Genomic DNA, 18450 nt, shown 5'->3' on the forward strand with positions numbered 1-18450 from the left:
GTTATTTCTCTTACTTACTGTACAGTGCCTGATCCTGACTGGGCCTTTGCACACTATTGCACTACAATGTAAATAATAGTATATTGACTCTGTACCAAAAAAGGCTAGTATGGAAACCTTTTTTTAACTACTTTTGCATTACATGGACAAGCTTTTGCATAGAGGTTGAGCCATCATTAGAACTTACTCTAACCTGAAGCAGTAGGATGTGTTGTACAGAGTCCTATCTCAATAGTCTAACACATGGGAAAGAGAAGAGGGTAAGGTAACATGAGAGCTGTCCCATATGACTAAGCTAAGTCAGCAACTCTGGCTTCCCCTGTTGAATAATGATGTCTTTTATTGTGTTTTAGGCACTTCGATATCCCTACTTCCAGGTTGGGCACACACTGGGCACCTCTCTCTGCATTCAGGAACTGGGCAAGCAGCCGAAAGAACTCCATGATAAAGCAGCACTGCACCATGTTAAACCGGTCCCTCCTGCACAACCCCCTCCAAAACCTCATGCCCATCTCTCATCTAGACCATTCCAGCAAAGCCAGTCTTCCCAGTACCTCATGTACCCGTATAAAGCAGACTCCTTAGTGACTGACCACGGGACCCAGTTAAGAGAGGACAAGCCTACTCCAGTGGTTCTGCCAGCACTTTGTAGTCAAGTTCCTCAGCAGGTAAGGAGAAATCTGGGATAACTGATAAACCTGCTGATGACTTTGTGCATTTTTCCTTAATAGGATTTTTTTTTTTGGTACCTTAAACCAACATGGTCATCTTTGTACCTTTTTAATAAAAAGGAGAGAAATGGGAATAAAGACTAGTTTGGCTCTCTTCTCATGCTGGTGTAAAGTGAGAGAAGCTCCACTGAAGTTGATGGAGTTTTTTGGTGTAAAACAAATAGGTGGGCCCAATTCTCACTTACTCCAAGACCACTTTACGGTGTTCTGGCATTGTAAAATGGCCTTAAAGAGGATGGAACTGTAGCTTACTCACTTCAGGCCATTTTACACTGCCAGAGTGATGCAAAGTGGTCTTGGTGTAAATGAGACTCAGGCCCAAGGTAGAAGAGAATTGGGCACACGAGTATTGAAACTAAGAGCCAAGTCTTCAGCAGAACCAATACGTGACCTTCACCTTGTGCATATGCAGAATTGTACAAAGTTCAAACATGCATATGCACCTTAACAGCTGCAAGGACACAAGTGTCAGAATTTGTGCCTCCAAAATCTGTTAAGCAAATAGGTTTTGCTGGCACAAATTTTAATGCGGGCACTGGCAGCTGAAGTGCAGGCACATGAACGTTTTGCACCCACAAGTGGAGTCCGGGGCTAAAAATTAACATAAGCTGATCACTTTTTGTAGCCTGTACAGTGAAAGAAGTATGGAAATTAGAGATGAAAGAGACTTAAGAGCTCCATTCTTCTGCCAGTGCAGGACTCTTTATCAAGGCAGGAGGAGATGCAGAAGATAGTATGAACATCTGTGTGTCCCAGAGCAGATCCTCGGTATATTAGTGGAGCTGGTGGGGATTTATGCTGCTACAGCAAGATCACCACTTGCTTTGTGAAGGAAAAACTGTGTTTTGATTTCCCTCCTCATAATTCCATAGCTCTGTATTGCAAATGTTTTGGTTTTCTTCTTCGTAATAACAGAAAGTACCGGTTGGGACAGAGAACACGAATGGTGAACTTAAACCAAAGACTAGGCAAAGATGGGGACACATTACTAGAACAATGAAAGGTTCTGAAGAGTGGGATGACTTGGAAGACTTTGATTTTAGCTCTTCCCTCACCAGAACTGATCTGAAAAACAAGAGGCGACAGAGCGATGAAGCTCTTTGTAGGTAAGTTGATATCTCCTCTTCTCACCCCATCCCAGCTAGATATTTGTTTTCATTTCCTCCTACATCTCTTGCTCCTTAGCACTTTCTTCCTGTGCTCTCCCTGCCTAGCTATAGTGCCGGTAACTGATTCTCTTCATTTGTACTCACTTTTTGATTCTTCCATGCTGTCCCTTATGCTTAGAACAGCCTCTCTGATTTCTTGCACTAGCGTCCCACCCTTCTGTTCGATATTCTCTGACAAACATGCTTAGTTTGTGAAGTCTTTCAGTATCTTTACCACTTCATGTTTGATCCATCTTAGTGTGTAACGTATTATGAGCTGTACCATGTGTATCTGAATTAGGCTTCCAATTTCCTTGGTTCAGGGTCAATGGGGAAAACTTAAGCTCCCTAAAGGCAGGTCTACATTTAAAGCACTACATTGGCACAGTTGCACCAATGTAGCTGTAGCATTTAAGTGAAGATGCTCCTATATCAGAGGCCCTCAAACGGTGTGGCATGCCCCCCTATGGGGATGCGGAGGAACATTCAGGGGGGCACGGCTGGGGCCTAGACCAGCCCTCACAGCTCCTGGCGCCGGCCCCTAACTACTGGCCCTGCACCCGCTGGCCAAGGCTCTGTTCCCAGCCCTGCCCCCACCTCCAGCTGTGGCCCCAGCCTCGGCCCCCTTACCTTGTCCACATCCCCTGCTTCCCAGAGCTGTAGGAAGTTTGGGGCAAAAAGTTTGGGGACTACTGTCCTACACTGACAGAGGAGCTTCTTCTATCAACATAGCGCTGTCTACATGGGGGCGGGGGGTTAACTGTTGCTTTTGCACCTCCCTGAGCGATGTAATTATACCAATTACAGGTCTGTAGTGTAGACATGACCTAAGGTATGGCTACACTGCACACTGAGCCCAAACCCCCGTCTGTACATACATATGCGTGCACACAGCAGTCTGACATGGGTCAACAAGTATGTAGGACCTGAGTCCTAGGATTCTGCTGGGGAGGAAGGAGAGGGTCAACCTGAGACCCACTGGGACTTTGGTCCAAGCCTTGTCATTCTGCAGTGCGGATGCATCTCAGGCCACAGACCAAAGGTCTGCATAGTGCAGTACAGACTTGTTAGTATGTCTGGGCGCTCTGTGTCCAGCTAGTGTAAGCCCAGGTTTACAAAACAGCATGAATGCTGAAGGTCAGGCTTTGGAACACTGAGTCCACAAGCCTAGGTCTCTCAGACCCTACAATGCAGCATAAACATACCATCAGCAAAGTGCCTCAGAGTATGCAATGTCTTCCTTTATCTGTACAGCACCAAACCCATTTTGAACAAATAATTTGTGGAGGTGAGGTGAAAGGAACACTCTGTGTGGCTGAAGTGTGAGCTTGGGGCTAACCATGGTGATTTCTCTTGGTACAGGTTTGAAAGCATTTTGGATTTGAAGCTTTCAGACAATCTGGGTTCTGGCAACAGTGCCCCTTCCCATGCGTCCTTTCCACGGCAGGACACACCAACCTTGCGAGTTTCTGCGGCCAAGCAGCATTACTTGAAACATTCTAGGTATTTACCTGGTTAGTAGGAAATATTTTATTGACCTTTTAACAGTGGTGGGAAATGGTAATGGATACTTTGGGCCTTACCTTTGACTCAGAGGAAGGGCTCTTGCTTTAAAGAAAACAGAGAACACTGGGATGGGAAGGGGCTACCTTGTTAATGGAAAGAGGCTTACAACAAAGAGAGAAGGTTCTAGCATGCCAGAAACTGAGGTAAATCCTGCCCATTGGCATGCTAGAAAGGGGTAAGGTGTCAGGAGCAGCTTTCCCATGTACCATGAGAAGTCATGCAGAATAGCTCTTTAGCACACAAGACTATGCTAGGAAATGTGTCCAGCTGATGCTCTGCCTTATGTTCCCAAGAGTGGCAGAGGAGGAGGAGCATACCCCCAGGCTGCCTAGTGAATACTAGTACTAGCAGCAGTAAATGCCAGGTGATAGCAGGTTGGCATTAATTTTTCTGTTGCCCAGGGCAGGAACTAAGTGCACCCTGCAGTGTATTAAAGCAGCCCAATGTGTGGAATCAAACCTCACTCTTATGCAGAGGAGTCACTTGCATGTGCGTCTGCTCATCTTCAGTGTGGTGGCACCAGCAATGGGGCAGAATCTAAGTGTGTGTACATGTGCACACACACGATTCTCAAGGGACATCTTGTTCCCAGTGAAGGCTATGCCTCAGGAGAATCGTGTGCATGTGCGCACACACGATTCTCCTGAGGCATAGCCTTCACTGGGAACAAGATGTCCCTATTTGTGTCACTATAAGACTGGGCCCTCTCTTGTCCATCCATGTCACAAGGTTCTAGGCAGTGCTTACTTTGTAATGAAAGAGGTGCCATTGCTCAAGCAATTTTTTTACGTTCATAACTGATGCAGCAAGCCCAGAGGTGCTGAGGCAATGAACTGGGCCAGGGCAGGACCAGGTACAAATGAAGCTCTGGTTGTAGGCACCTCAGGCATGTGTTTGTGACCATCCAGCAGGAAAATAAGGAGCTCATGATGTCCTGTTTTTACTGAATTTATTTTGACTGAGTTTCAGTGTGGAATTCCACAGTTACAAGATTTCAGCAATGCGCCTCTGGCAGAACACAGTGCAACAAGTAGAGAGATCAGCGTACCAGGTAGTCAGTGGGACTCCACATGAATGTTGGGGGCAAAGCTACTGTATTCGGCTTTGAGCTGAGTAATTGATTTTTCAGTTTGGAGGCCAAACAAAAAATATTCAGTTTGTTTCAAACCACAACTGATTCAGTTTTTTCCCTCAACAAAACTTGTTTGGGTCAAAATAGAATGTTTTGAATGTTGAGTTGGTAGGGCTTTATTTTTTACATGGAATGTCATTTCCATTTTTATTCTAACAAATTACTTCTGCATTTCAGAAATTTTTGGCTTTATGGTTGAAACAATTTGCCAAATTTAACCTGAATTTGTGAATTGTTTCAGTGTTTTTAAAAAAAAAAAAAAAGCTGAAACTTTGTGCAGCTCTAATTTTGATGGTGGCAGACTGGGTCTTAATTTTTTTTTTTCTTCCCTTAAATACAAATGTGCATGTAGTTGTAAGATGAAGGTTACAGTTTTGAACACTCAGTGTTTTAATGGTATTTTTTGAATTACAATGCTAGATGTAGATCTTAAAACTCAATCAGACCGAACCTTCTATCACATAGAATTTATTGTATCATGCCCAAATGTGCATTAGGCACTCCACATAAAATTTAAAATATATGGACCCTGTCCCAAGGACCCTACAATGTGTGCACCACTCTCACTGACTTCAGTGAAAACTACACAGATAGCAAAGTAGAATATGGTATAGAATAGGATATTGTGAAAACATTAAATTGCCTTTGCTAATTTGAGTGCTTAAAATGGTAACCAGATATTAGCATAAAATGCTGTATTTAATAAGAATCATTTACATTTTATGTAGCATTGTTCACCCACCAGGATACCAAAGCACTCTAGAGCCCCTTGTACGATTAGGACAAGTATGTAAATACCTGGATCCTTATTCTGACATGGACTCACTGACTTCAGTGGGACTTGGTACAGTAGCAAGGGCCTAAACAGGTGGTTATCTTTGCAGGAAGAGGGCCCATGTAACACCAGTGATAAGCAACCGGTGTGAGAGGATAGGAAGTAACCCAGGTATAGTAAAAGCAGCAAAGAATCCTGTGGCACCTTATAGACTAACAAACGTTTTGCAGCATGAGCTTTCGTGGCTGAATACCCACTTCGTCGGATGCAAATTAGCATAGGCAATTTAATGTTTCCCAATATCCTATTCTATACCATATTCTACTTTGCTATCTGTGTAGTTTACACTGAGGTCAGTGAGAGTTGTGCACACATTGTAGGGTCCTTGGGACAGGGTCCATATATATAGATATTTAATTTTATGTGGAGTGCCAGGTATAGTAGATGCTGAATAGTAGAATGTGGAGAGATTTTTGGCTAAGGTCACTGGGGCAAACACCTGCTCCATTTATATGCAGGTGCAAAGCTGCATAATAATTGTGTATGACAAGGATTTCTTAATGGTTAATTATCTCTTTCTTTTCCCAACAGGGATAAGCACAAGGAATAGCATAGTCTCCAGTTCAGGCAAGGATTCTATTACGTCTAATCCATGGCCCACTTCTAGTTTGCCTGGAAAAGCTTCAGGTGTGGGAGGAGGGGTCAATGGAATGAATTCAGGTAAGAAGTGGTATTCAGACATTCTAAGAGCACTGCGAATGGGGCAGGGTGAGAATTTTTGTAATGGCCTCTCAGTTACTCTAATCCACTTTGGGTCTTAAGCTCTCAAAATCCAAGTTGATCTATCTAGTGTTTAGCTTGACTGACAGCTTGAAATCTAATCAGTTTAATATCTTTTCACATACTACACCAGTCCCTGAGTTCCCTTGCCAGTTTTTGTGAAATCATTTTCTTATTTCCAATTTTTTCCCTTCTCCCTGTTGCCATATAAACAAGTCGCACAAATGGGGAGAGCTGACTGTATAGAAAAATGAATTAAACTGTACAAAGTGTCAAATACATAAACTGATTACTTTTTCTCATTGATCCTCTTTTAGTATATTAGATGCTATTGAACAATTGTAGCTAAAAAGAAAAATACAGAGGGAAGCATGATTTTAAGTTGGTGGTTAAAGAGACAAGGTGGGTGAGTTAATATTTTATGGACCAACTTCTGTTGGTGAGAGACACAAGTTTTCAAGCTTACACAGAGCTCTTCTTCAGGTCTGGGAAACAGGAAATGTCTATACTGACAGCCCTGTAGCACTTTCTGAAGATGCCATGTATGCCAACGGGAGAGCTTCTCCCATCAGCACAGGGACTGTACCTCCCTGAGAGCCAGTAGCTACATTGACAGGAGAAGCCCTCCCATAGACATATTGCTGTCTACACTGCAAGTTTGGTCAATCCAAGTGCATTGCTCAGGAATGTGGATTTTCCACACCCCTGAGCGACTTAATTATGCCGACATTAAGTTTGTAGTGTAGACTAAGCCATAGCCCTGGTGTCCACTACAAACACATGTCTGTATAACTCTCCCATCATCATAAGGAGCCGGGGTGGTGAGTTATATGTGCCTGTGCTCCAGCAAATTCAGGGCACAGGAGCCTGATTACTCCAATGTTTGGGGCCATCACTCTCCCCCGGCCCCACCTGCTGCCCCGTCTGCCTCCCCCTGGAGCATTCCCCACCTGCACCCCTGGGGCAGCAGGCGACTGCCCTTACACTCAGCACTGTGCTCCTTCACTGGCCGCTGCCACCTAAAGGGAGCAATGCCAGCGGCAGGCTGAGGTGGCAGCTGCGGAGGGAGGAGGCGCACATGTGATGGCAGCACTTCCCCCTCCCCCACCACAGGGGAGGTGAGGGGGCTTCCTCGATCTGAGAGGGGCCCAGCTCCTAGGAGCACATGTAGTGATGGTGCTGGGTGAGTGTTCTGTTAGGGGGAGAGGGGGGCCCTTCACCAGAGCTCGCTGCTGGCGGCAGGGAGAAGGCTGGGGGGAATGTGGAATCCTCCTCTCTGGCTCCAACCCCGGGGCAGCCTGCCTTCACCCAAACTCCTCATTCCCAGCCCTGCCCCACCCCACAGCCTGCACCCCCAGCCCAAGCCCTCACCCTCACCCCCCAAGCCTCTGCCCCAGTCCTGAGCCCCCTCCTGCACCATGAATGCCTCATCCCCACAGCCCTCGCCCTGAGCCCCTCCCAAACCCCTCATCCACAGCCAGAGCAGTCACCACCCCCTCCTGCACCATGAACTCCTCATCCCTGGTCCCACTCCGCAGACCTCATCCCCCCCCCCCCTCCCAACCCGCTGCCCCAGTGCTAAGCCCCCTCCCGCACTCCAAACCCTCGGCCCCACCCCATTAATTTTGTTATATGCACTAATATGGAGGTGATTCGTCACACATCACCTCCATATTGGTGCACATAAGATTCATTTCGAGTGAGGAAAAATTAGAGGGAACACAGCCATATACAGTGAGTGCCTGAGGGGAAAAAATACGCAACTTAAATTCGGCAGTCAGTTTGGGGTATGATCATGTTTAGCACAATACTTGATTATTTTATACTCTTTAAAGTATATAATTGGTTTTATAAGCATACAATAGAATTTAATGTATTGAAGCAGGTGAGTGTTACTTCTCACTTTCCACTTTTAATTGGCCCTTGTAATCTTGTGGCACCAGCGCACTGTAGCTTCATTTTATCTCAGCAACAAATTCTTGATTTGTGGGACCAGTAATAATAATCAGCAATGGATAAATTCTTAATAAAGTTACCCAGAGAAAAAGAAAAGGGTAATTCATCAAGTGACGGCCTGAGTTCGACACCCAGCTTGCAAACTAAAGTTATACAAAAAGAAAAATGCGACAAATGTACAAGATTGCTGAAAACTCCTTTTCTTTTCTTGGCTATCAAGATTTACATGGTTGGAGTACAATAGTGAATTAAACAGAGCTTTTTGCTCGGTCTGCAAAAGCTGTTCTGAAAAGGTGGTCTTAATATTTTCTACGAAGGCCAAACCAACGTTTATCTCATCCAGATTTCAAGATTGGAGAGACACAATCCATGGTTTTACATCAAACAAAAAATCCTTTTGTCACAAGGAAGCAGTAATGAAGTATTAGCTGCGATTGCAGAGCAGCAATGTTTCTGCACTAATGTCGGCCAGCTACAGAAAAGAATCACAATCAGCTAGGAATGCACTGCACAAAATTTTTACCAGTGTTCAGTACCTAGCTCAACAAGGAATAGCATTACGTGGACATAATGAGAGTGATTCAAATTTGATGCAGCTCTTGTTGCTATGCAGTACAGATTCAGAGGAACTGAGACAGTGGCTTAGTTGCACAAAATATAAGTGGCTGTCACATGAGGTTATTAACGAAATAATTGAAATGATGGCAATGATGGTGCTAAGACAAACTGTGCAAAAGATAAGGCTTCTAAGTTTTATGGCATCATAATGGATGAGACTACCAATTTATCAAGAAAAGAACAAGTAAGTTTTTCTTTAAGGTTCTTTTCTAGTGAAGACTGGGAGATTTATGAGGAGTTTATTGGGTTTTAGCAAACTGACACAATGGATGCTGCTTCTCTTTTCAAAATTGTGGAAGATACACTTCTGAGGTATGATTTGCCCTTTTCTGATTGCCGGGGACAGTGTTACAACAGAGCCACTAATGTGTTCGGTAAATTTGCTGTGGTCCAAGCCAGAGTGAAGGATTGAGAGCCAAGAGTGGAATTTGTGCACTGTGCTACACATGCCCTTAACCTTGCCACGCAGGATGCCCTGCATAATATTGCAGAATGTTGTAATAGGTTTTCGATGGTGAAAGATCTCATCAATGCCTTTAGGGAGTCACCAAAGTGTATGGCAGCATTCAGAGAGTTTCAGCGTGAAGGGGAGCCTTCTTTATGACCATAGTGTCCATCTTGTTGGGCACAAAGGATCAGCAGCATTAAATCACTGCTCCACATCTACAAGGCCATGACGAACTGCCTGGATGAATGTAGTCACTCTTCAGATGAATTTAGCTCAAAATGTAGTGGATTCTCGAAGCAACTTCAAGCTTTTTCAACGTACTTTACACTGACAGTTCTTGTGAAATCCATGGGTCCTGTAGACTAAGCTAATGCAAAAATTCAAAGCCCAAACGTATCATTGGCAAGCGTAACAAAGAAAGTTTGAGTGACATGTCAGAAGTTACAATTCTCCTGAAATTATTCTACACAATTCTGACTACAACCTGCACGGTTGAGTGATCATTCAGTTGCCTGTGCAGACTGAAAAATTATTTGTGAACGACAATGAGCCAAGAATGTCTAAATCACTTGGCATTTTTGCACATTCATAAGAACTCTACCTCTGAATTGGACATTACAAGTCTCCTGGATGACTTCATTTCAAGAATGAAACAGTGACGAAAAGTGTTTGCTGCCTCCTGAAGAATATCACAAAAGAAAGGGGCTACATTTTGTTTTAATTTTAGAAAGTATTTTTGCTTTTGAGGATTATTGATACAAGAGTGCTTGGTTGTTTCTGTATTCAAAAGAGTATTAATAAAGTTGATAGTCTTAGTTAAATACATTTTTCTTACAATAGTGATATTGTGCAATATAGGGAAACTGTTAAACACTTACTGTTTCCAGTCCATTTTTACATTATTTTATAAGGCAGGTGTGGGAGGCAGGGGCGGGACTTGGACCCATTCTGGGCACCACCAAAAATTATACAAACCTGCCACCCCTGTAGGCAGCATCTTCTAAGTACTAGAGTGGCACAGATGCAGCGCTGTAAGTGTACACAAGCCCTCAGAGTATCACAGCTAAATACAAGCTGGAACAGATTGAAATATCTGCCAACTACTTATGCTAAACAAGGGACTATTCAAGAAGAAGTGACCTGTTAACATCCCTCCAGTCATAGAGGTGAAAGAAGCAGGTGGGGAAGCTGCTAGTCGGTTATAGATTGTTGTAATAAGCAAATTCAGTGTCCCTTTAAAAAAAAAGATCTTAAAAATATTTTTTTTCTTTCAATCCCTGTTACTTGATTTGTAGTAAATAATGAGGGAGTTCTTTATATATAAAAATATATATTTTTAAATTTAAATAATTGCTATGAATTACCACTCTACATTATATGGGCCGAGGAAAGAGAATGAGATTGACTCTGCAGTTTGATAGACAGGGCACTCATCACGGTTCAAGTTCCTGCTCCAATTACTATTTATAAAAAGTGGAATCGTTTCAAGAGGAGCTTGCAAAGGCCCCCCACTAAACTATCCCATGTCCCACTGGCAAGGGCACTCTCCTGCAATGGGAGAGAACCAGGTTCAAATCCTTTCTCCACATTTTGCAGAAGTGGGAATTGAAGCCAGGTGTCCCACATCTGAGGTGAGTGCCCTAGGCCAAAGCTTATCCAGGAGCTGTCACCACAAAAATCCTCTGCCTGCTTGTGGCCGAATGCCTGAAAAAGTTGGTGATTATATTACTGAAACATTAACACAGACTTTTTTTTAAACTTTGATTTGCTGAAAAATTACAAAACATGTTTCAGGTTGAAACAAACTTTATTATTCTTAAACAGCAAATCAAAAAATCTGTTGTTCACCCAACTCTGTTTTGGGACATGTTCCTGCTCCCATTAGTTTGGTGTAACTCACTGATTTCAATGAGAATTTTGCCTAGCAACAAAGAGCCTAATCTTACACCGTAATAAAAGGTCCCTAATGTAGATGCTCAGCGCATTTAAGATCAGCTGTAAGGAAAGACTGCAGGAATTGGGCCCCCTCAGCTATGTCTCTTTTCTGTGAGGCCATGTCTACACAACTGGTGCTATAGCAGCACAGTACAGCACTATAGTTACACTGCTGTAGTGCCATAGTGTAGACACTTCCTACAGTGACAGATGGGGGTGGGGGGTGTGTGTTTTTATTGCTATAGGAACTCCACCTCCCCAAGCAGTAGTAGCTAGCTGTGTCTATGCTGGCGGTTAGGTCAGTATAAGTGTGGCCCCCAGCCTGTAGTTGTGTCAACCTCACTTCCAAGTGAGACCAGGGCTTAGTGTTTCATGCAGTGTGATGGTGCCAGCCTTCCAAATAAGTACGTAACAGGCCAGATCCGCAGCTGGTGTGAATCAGCATAGCTCTGTTAACTGACTTACACCAGGTAAAAATTTGGTCCTGTCTTCAGTGTGCCCCACCAATGCACCATTTATGAAATACCTTCACAAGATCTGCAGGAAGGTGGGGTGTTGGGGTGTGTTCCATTGCGCACTGATTTCAAGTGTTTCTCATCATTTACAAATTCTTTCAGGGCACTCAGGATCGAGCAGGTTGACGGGTGGTTATATCCCTTCATTTCTGAAAAAGGAACTAGGCTCTGCTGGGCAGAGGGTTCAGTTAGCACCAATTGCAGATCCATCTTCTAGTAAGTATAACTCTGAGCTTGGTTGTTTGCTCGTTTGGGCAATAATGCTGTCTCTTGATAAACTGTATAGTCAAAATTGCTTGACCACACTTTTTCATTATGGAATATACTCGAGACACCAAATAACCACTGTCAGTCAGGTTTATTAATATGATACGGGAGACAGGTTCTATATGATACCCATCTCCAAAGAGCAGTCCTGTGCAGCGACATTACATTCACCTTACACAGAAAGTGTGCTCCTCAAAATTGCATTCCGAAAGCCATCTTCTTATACTGTGCTTGTTTACCAATAAAAAGGTACTACATATGTCACCTGAAACTAGATTCAATTAATCAGCTTTTTTACCTTGTTTCTGGTACCATGATGTACCCTTTTATCTTTTATTCTGAACACACACATTCTAGGTCAGGATGCACCCTTATCTTTGTTCTGTGTGCATGCATTCCAGGTACTAAGGGGTGTGAAGACCCCTCCTAGGGCCTGTACCAAGATAAACAGGTCTGAGGGTAACTCCCTTTCTGTGGCTATGAGGAAACAATTATATTTCCTGATACTGACAGTTTTCCTATCTACTTAAGCCAAAGCTTACCTCAGCTAATGCAAAGTGTTATCGGCTACTTAGCATAAGTGAACAGGATTGTGATATAGGCCAGTTTAGGCTCTATCACTGTTACAATATTTGTGTTTAATGTATACTAATATATGGTGAGGCTAATGCATATTATGATACATGGTTAGGGGGCTGGAGCACATGACTTATGAGGAGAGGCTGAGGGAACTGGGATTGTTTAGTCTGCAGAAGAGAAGAATGAGGGGGGATTTGATAGCTGCTTTCAACTACCCGAAAGGGGGTTCCAAAGAGGATGGACCTAGACTGTTCTCAGTGGTACCTGATGACAGAACAAGGAGTAATGGTCTCAGGTTGCAGTGGGGGAGGTTTAGGTTGGATATTAAGAAAAAAAATTTCACTAGGAGGGTGGTGAAGCACTGGAATGGGTTACCGGGGGAGGTGGTGGAATCTCCTTCCCTAGAGGTTTTTAAGGTCAGGCTTGACAAAGCCCTGGCTGGGATGATTTAGTTGGGGATTGGTCCTGCTTTGAGCAGGGGGTTGGACTAGATGACCTCCTGAGGTCACTTCCGACCCTGATAATCTATGATACATGCTAGCCATCATATTAGTCAACATAGTGTCTGTAGTTACTGTCTGTAGCTGCTGTAATCCTCAGTTCTTATATTTGACTGAATTGTAAAGAAGTGAGTCACTAGAACTATAGGTCCTGATCCTGCAACACTTACTCCTGTTACAAGGGTTGCAGGATTAAGTCTAGTCTGACTTCTTTAAACTGTTATAAAACATCAGTTTTACCAATTAAACAAACATATAGCCTGTACTCCACAACACAGCCGTCCCAGAATGCACAGCTATTATTACCACCAAGGGTGGGTGTCACGGTGCACATCACTCACCACTGCTATGTCTCCCCGGGCCACTTCTCTATAGCCCCAGCACCTTCTTCACTCTTCATCAGGGCCTGCAATTACCCAGTCTCAGCAGCCAGCCAGGGGCTCCTTTTGCTCCTCCAGTCCCTCCCAGCAGTTGCTTTTTCCAAGGTGCCACAGGTCTCTCCACCTGCTAGAGAGACAGACTTCACCCTTTAAGCTCCAGGCAGAGGCTGACACTGCTCTGCCTTATGGCTTTTTTAATATGGGGCTGCTGGGCCCAAATTGGCTGCTCCTCACAGCCCCTCTCCTATTGGCTGCTTCCTGTGCAGCCTCCCTAGGCTGCTTTTAACCCCTTCTCTGCCAGTGTGGGTCAATGCCCCATCACAGTGGGATTTTCAGAATCACCTTAATGATTTAGGAGCGCGTCTCAAAAACCCCCACACTAAATTGTCTATTCATTATAGAAAATTGAATTTATTGTTCACTTGAGTAAGGACAGAGTAAACACTGGGGCACAGATTCACACTCTGCTCCATCCCTCCTGTACCCCTTTTGGCAACGCAAAGGGGCTGGAGAATAACCATATCTCCTCAGCTTGGGATTCCCTTGTCATGGGGACTATACTGCTGGCACAAAACCCAAGTAGTCCACTTCTATACCATTCCTCCATTGCAGCCTCCAGTGAAAGGTCTACTCCAGTTATTCTCTGCTAGCAGGTAGCCTTGAGGCTGCTCTAAAGTATGCTGGGGTGAGGCATAGAACTGGCTCCAAAATCTGCAAATTGGTTCCTTTGCAACCCATCTCTTGCTGTATCCAGCAGATACCAGGCACAGTAGAGAATCTGGCCTGAGTAGGGATCTTGGCAAATGGCTCACAGTATTATTATTTCCCATATCCTAATTTTTTACTTTATTTTTTTAAATACAAATTGGCTCTAAAGTTGCAGCTTCTAACAGAGAGAGTATCCAGATTCTGTATCCAGTGGCTTTTTAAAGGAACTACTCCTCCAGCTGAGCCAGTCTGTAACAGGGTATAGCAGGGCCTTCTTTGCTCCTACCTCTGCTGTGTTCCAAAAAACACTCAGAGACCTTGTGGCTCAGCAGTCACCAGTGCAGTTTATTTACAGGGTGCAATCCCACCACCTTCTCACCACATACAGCTTGCAGGTTTCAGCCAGGAGGAAAGAGTTACCCCTGTCCTTCCACTGTCTGCCTCCCCTGCTCTGGGCCTGTATCTAGCCATGGCTAATTAGGTTGGCAGCTGTTTCCCCTTTGCAAATCAGACACAGGTTTCTCTAGCCAGCTCCAATTCATCTCCCTGGATTGGGGCTGGTGTGACAGAGGCCAGGCTCTGGGGTTCCAGCCCAGCACCCTGTCACACAGTCACTGAAACTTTATCTAATGGCTTTTCTTCTTCTCATTTGTAGATTATGCTTCTCTGAAGTCTGTCAGACCTCATATTGGGCGGCCATCATTTAATACACCTTCAAAAAGCACACCAGCATTAATGCCACGTCCACCGCCAATTCAGCCAATCCATGGACGCACTGACTGGTCTTCAAAGTACGGAGCTCACCGGTGACTTGCAGAAAGCACTTTCTGTTGAATCAGTGCACATTTCTCATGAAATGGTGACCAATGCTAGACCATTTGCCATGACTTTATAAGCCTGTGATTTAAAAAAAAACCCTATCTTCTTTGAGCGAGACATTTCAAGACTTTTTTAGTTTTATTTGTATTGATTTGAATGCAATCTTATACCTTTTTGTATAAAATTGTTTTGTTATATGATCAGGTCCAATTATTTTCTTAAAACCAATACATTTTGTATATATGGCTTGAAGTTTTTGGCATTTTATACGATAAACTTTGTAATGAACTTGATAAAAAATTAATATTTCCTTTGTCAGGTCCAAATATTTTATATAAGTAAATAAAACGTAGCAGACTGAGGCAGTATTGCAAAAGAGATGCAATTGTGAGAAAGAGGCATTCACCAAATATTGTTTTGTGATCGTTACGCTCTGAATGGGACGTATGAGGCAAGGCGGTCAATCAAACTGAATAATTCAGCAGTGCCATGCTGCACCAGCTGGATGAATTGTCAGTCTTTCACCTGCTTGGGGCGTCAATGACATAACATGAAAAACTAAGGACCTGAACTTGCTCTCCTTGAGGTCAATGGCAGGTGGATTGGGCCCTAAATCAATCACAGGCTTATTGAAGGGTGTTTTTTTAGCTTTGGCTGGTGTTTGTAAATTTGTCTTCACACTGTTTGTGCTGCCTGTCAGTTTTTCAGTTCTGGGGTTGATCCTGCAATCCCAAGGCCAAATCTCTGCTAACCACACTGTGAGTTTGGCCTGAATGAGACCAGCAGAATCAGGCTGCTAGTTTGACTACATTCCGCCTGTTTGTAATGCTATCTCCGTTCAACAAGTATTCTGTGGGTTTTCCTCATCTGTCCTGAAGTGCCCCTTCAGACTTAACTGTTGTTGTCTTTCAGAGTGAAACTAAAACATGCTGCATAGGGGGCTGCTCCTATTAGTCAATTATAACTTTCCTAAAGACTTCCATGAAGCAAAGTCAGGCCCTGTTTAGGTAGGGCAAGTAGGAGCTGGAGAAATATTTGAGGCAATATTGAATATGACAAAGCTGGTTCACAGGCACAGTAACATAGTATTAATGATGCACCAGCAGCGAAGTTTAAGAAACTATATATGCAGCTGATTTAATTTCTATTACTTTGTTTTCCAGCCTGATTCCCTTAATATATCCAGATTCAGTTTTTATAAACAAGTAAATGTCAATCAACAGTTACAGTGCTGATTTAGCTCACCTTCCCATATTGTTAAATATAGCTCGGTTTCCATAAACGAGGTCTTGTTGGTTATTTTGTCAGAGTAAGCATTTAGGATCAAATTCTGGTCCCAGTGATGTCCATGGCGAAATCTCAATTGATTTCATTGAGACCAGGAGTTGACTTGTGGAGGAGGGGAAAAGTAACATGGTAGAGAAGTTACAAGGGTTACTGACAGAGGAAAGCAGCCAAATAGCACAGATACAAAACTGAGTGGGGATTGTTCTCTCCATTCTAAATGCTTAGCTTATCAAAGTGCACGGGAAAAGGCCACCTCCACTTTCTAGCAAAAATGTGCAAAAAGGAAAAAAATCATCTGTGTATTTCACCACACAGAAAACCGTCCCTGATCTCTCGGGGATAAGGGCTTAGGAATGGCCTCGCATTCATATGGAGCCTGATAATCCACAGGAAGGCCTGGGCCCAACCCCAGCATATCCATGCAGAGTGCCTCTTTCTTTGCACTCTTTCCAAGACCCTTTTCCCTTGTGCTATCCTAGGAGCTACATTGCTCTTGGGATTCCCCAGTCTACCTGCACGCTGCCTCCTCTTCCAAAGGGCAGCAGCTGGATTGGAAGGTAATTCTGTGGACTAATTTCTGCTGGACTTCCCTACAAAAACCATTTCATTTTGGGTGGAGCGTGTACCCTAGAGCAATTTCTCTGCCAGTCCCCTTTTGAAATCAGAGCATCAAATATGATTTACTCATGTGGAGAGAGAGAGCAGCTGCTGACTCAGCTGTCGGAGAGAGCATGATGGATAGTGGCCAGTGCCTTTGTTCTGTGCACTGTGACCACGTGGGCAGCATATGCTGCTCTCCACATGATGCAATGAAGGAGCAAAATGATCTGCATTATTTAAAAATTAATATGTATGTAGGACCTTCACAGAACCGCATCATGGCTGTCTAACCTTCACCACCCAGGCTTTGTTACCAGTTAACTAACAAACACTCATTTCAAACCTATAGTACTTGCTAACAGAGCTGTGATGTTGGTATACACACAAGGAAGTAAAACGGAGCTATTTTGAATTATGCAGCACTAGATGCATGTACTTGGGAGAAAAGGTGGGGTGGGGTGGGAGAAGTGTTTGCCAGGTGGAAAAGGACAAAACTGTGTATTTACATTTCTTTAAACCATATAGAATAAGAACTGACCGTTTCTTCTCTGGAAATCAAAATCTGCATTTATATTTAGAGATTTTTAATTTATTTATAATGAATGAACTGACACTAAGAAGGGATGTTTGGACCTATACAAATACCTAGCTAGCTGTTTGTAAATAGTCTATTCTGCTGTGACCATATGCCCCTAATTCTCACTAATGGTTGTAGTTCCTATCGTTGTCAGAATAGAGAGCCCAATCCTGCAACCCTTACTCAGGCAAGCAAGTAATGTGCCTGAGTAAAAGGTTCAGAATCATGGCTAGTCCTGAAAATGGATCCACAAGAAGGGTCATAAGGTTACTCGGTGCAGGAATAAAGATCTGCATTCAAACCCCTTTGCAAATATGGGGCCTTTATTTGTCAAACCTAAACAGCTCACATTCAAAAATGGTCTACTCTAGTTTTAAATTAAACAGATACAATGTATAGATTCACTCAGTAACAAATGTATCGTGGGCACAATCCTGCAGTCTTTACTCAAGCAAACTCACACTGAGCTCAGTGAGCGTTTTTTGCTTGAATAAGGACTGCAAGTTGGGCTATATCTGTTTTTGCTTGTTTGTTTTTTAATGTTTTCTCTGATTTGTGCCATTTAGATGGAAAAAAGTAGAGGCTGTATATTACATTGAAAACCTGACCAAAAGCAATATATTTGTAAGAAAACATATCTCATGCAAAATATTACCTATCTCTTAGCAGGTTCTGCAGCATTTTTATGCTAAGTATATGATTTTGATTTTTAGAATTATTTTACAATTTACAGTTTCTGTGTAATAATATGACCTTAATATGAAGGAGTCAGACCTTGGGTTGGCATATTAATCTGTATTATCTTGATTTTCTTAAGTTATATACAGAGAAATAAAATGAAATTCGTACTGAAACCCTCCCCACCCTGTTTACAGATTCATTAAAAACGCTTTAGTGGAAGTACATGCCATAAAATGGGGAGAAAAATATTTATTGAAAGAGATAAAAACCCAGAAGATTTTCTTCATTTTTTTTTTCTGGGTGTGGGTGGTGGTGGTGTGTTTGTTGGAGGGTGGGTGTTTAAACTGTTTAATTTCTTCTGTGTAAAGAGCCTCCTGCCCAGAATAAAGTTACTCTTGAAGAGATGTTGACTTAAGTGTTATGTTTTTCATTCAGATGCTAATATCTA

The 18450-nt window shown here is 43.2% G+C and overlaps 1 protein-coding gene across 13 annotated transcripts in view; it reads left to right on the forward strand.

The window, feature by feature from the left end:
• Nucleotides 1–18417, forward strand: part of CILK1 (ciliogenesis associated kinase 1) — a 40939-nt gene extending 22522 nt beyond the window's left edge. For 12 of the 13 annotated variants that reach the window (XM_039528400.1, XM_039528393.1, XM_039528399.1 and 9 more), the window contains 6 exons: nt 354–668; nt 1647–1837; nt 3242–3393; nt 5944–6072; nt 11707–11820; nt 14694–18417. In XM_039528400.1, the coding sequence (XP_039384334.1) occupies nt 354–668; nt 1647–1837; nt 3242–3393; nt 5944–6072; nt 11707–11820; nt 14694–14848 (1056 nt within the window). In that variant the 3' untranslated portion in view covers nt 14849–18417. Of the gene's footprint in view, nt 1–353; nt 669–1646; nt 1838–3241; nt 3394–5943; nt 6073–11706; nt 11821–14693 lie in introns of those variants that run through there. The other variant, XR_005595491.1, reaches the window with a different exon arrangement.
• The last annotated feature ends 33 nt before the right edge of the window (nt 18418–18450 follow it).

Source organism: Mauremys reevesii, linkage group 3 (genome assembly GCF_016161935.1).
Source record: "Mauremys reevesii isolate NIE-2019 linkage group 3, ASM1616193v1, whole genome shotgun sequence".
Classification (NCBI taxonomy): domain Eukaryota; kingdom Metazoa; phylum Chordata; order Testudines; family Geoemydidae; genus Mauremys; species Mauremys reevesii.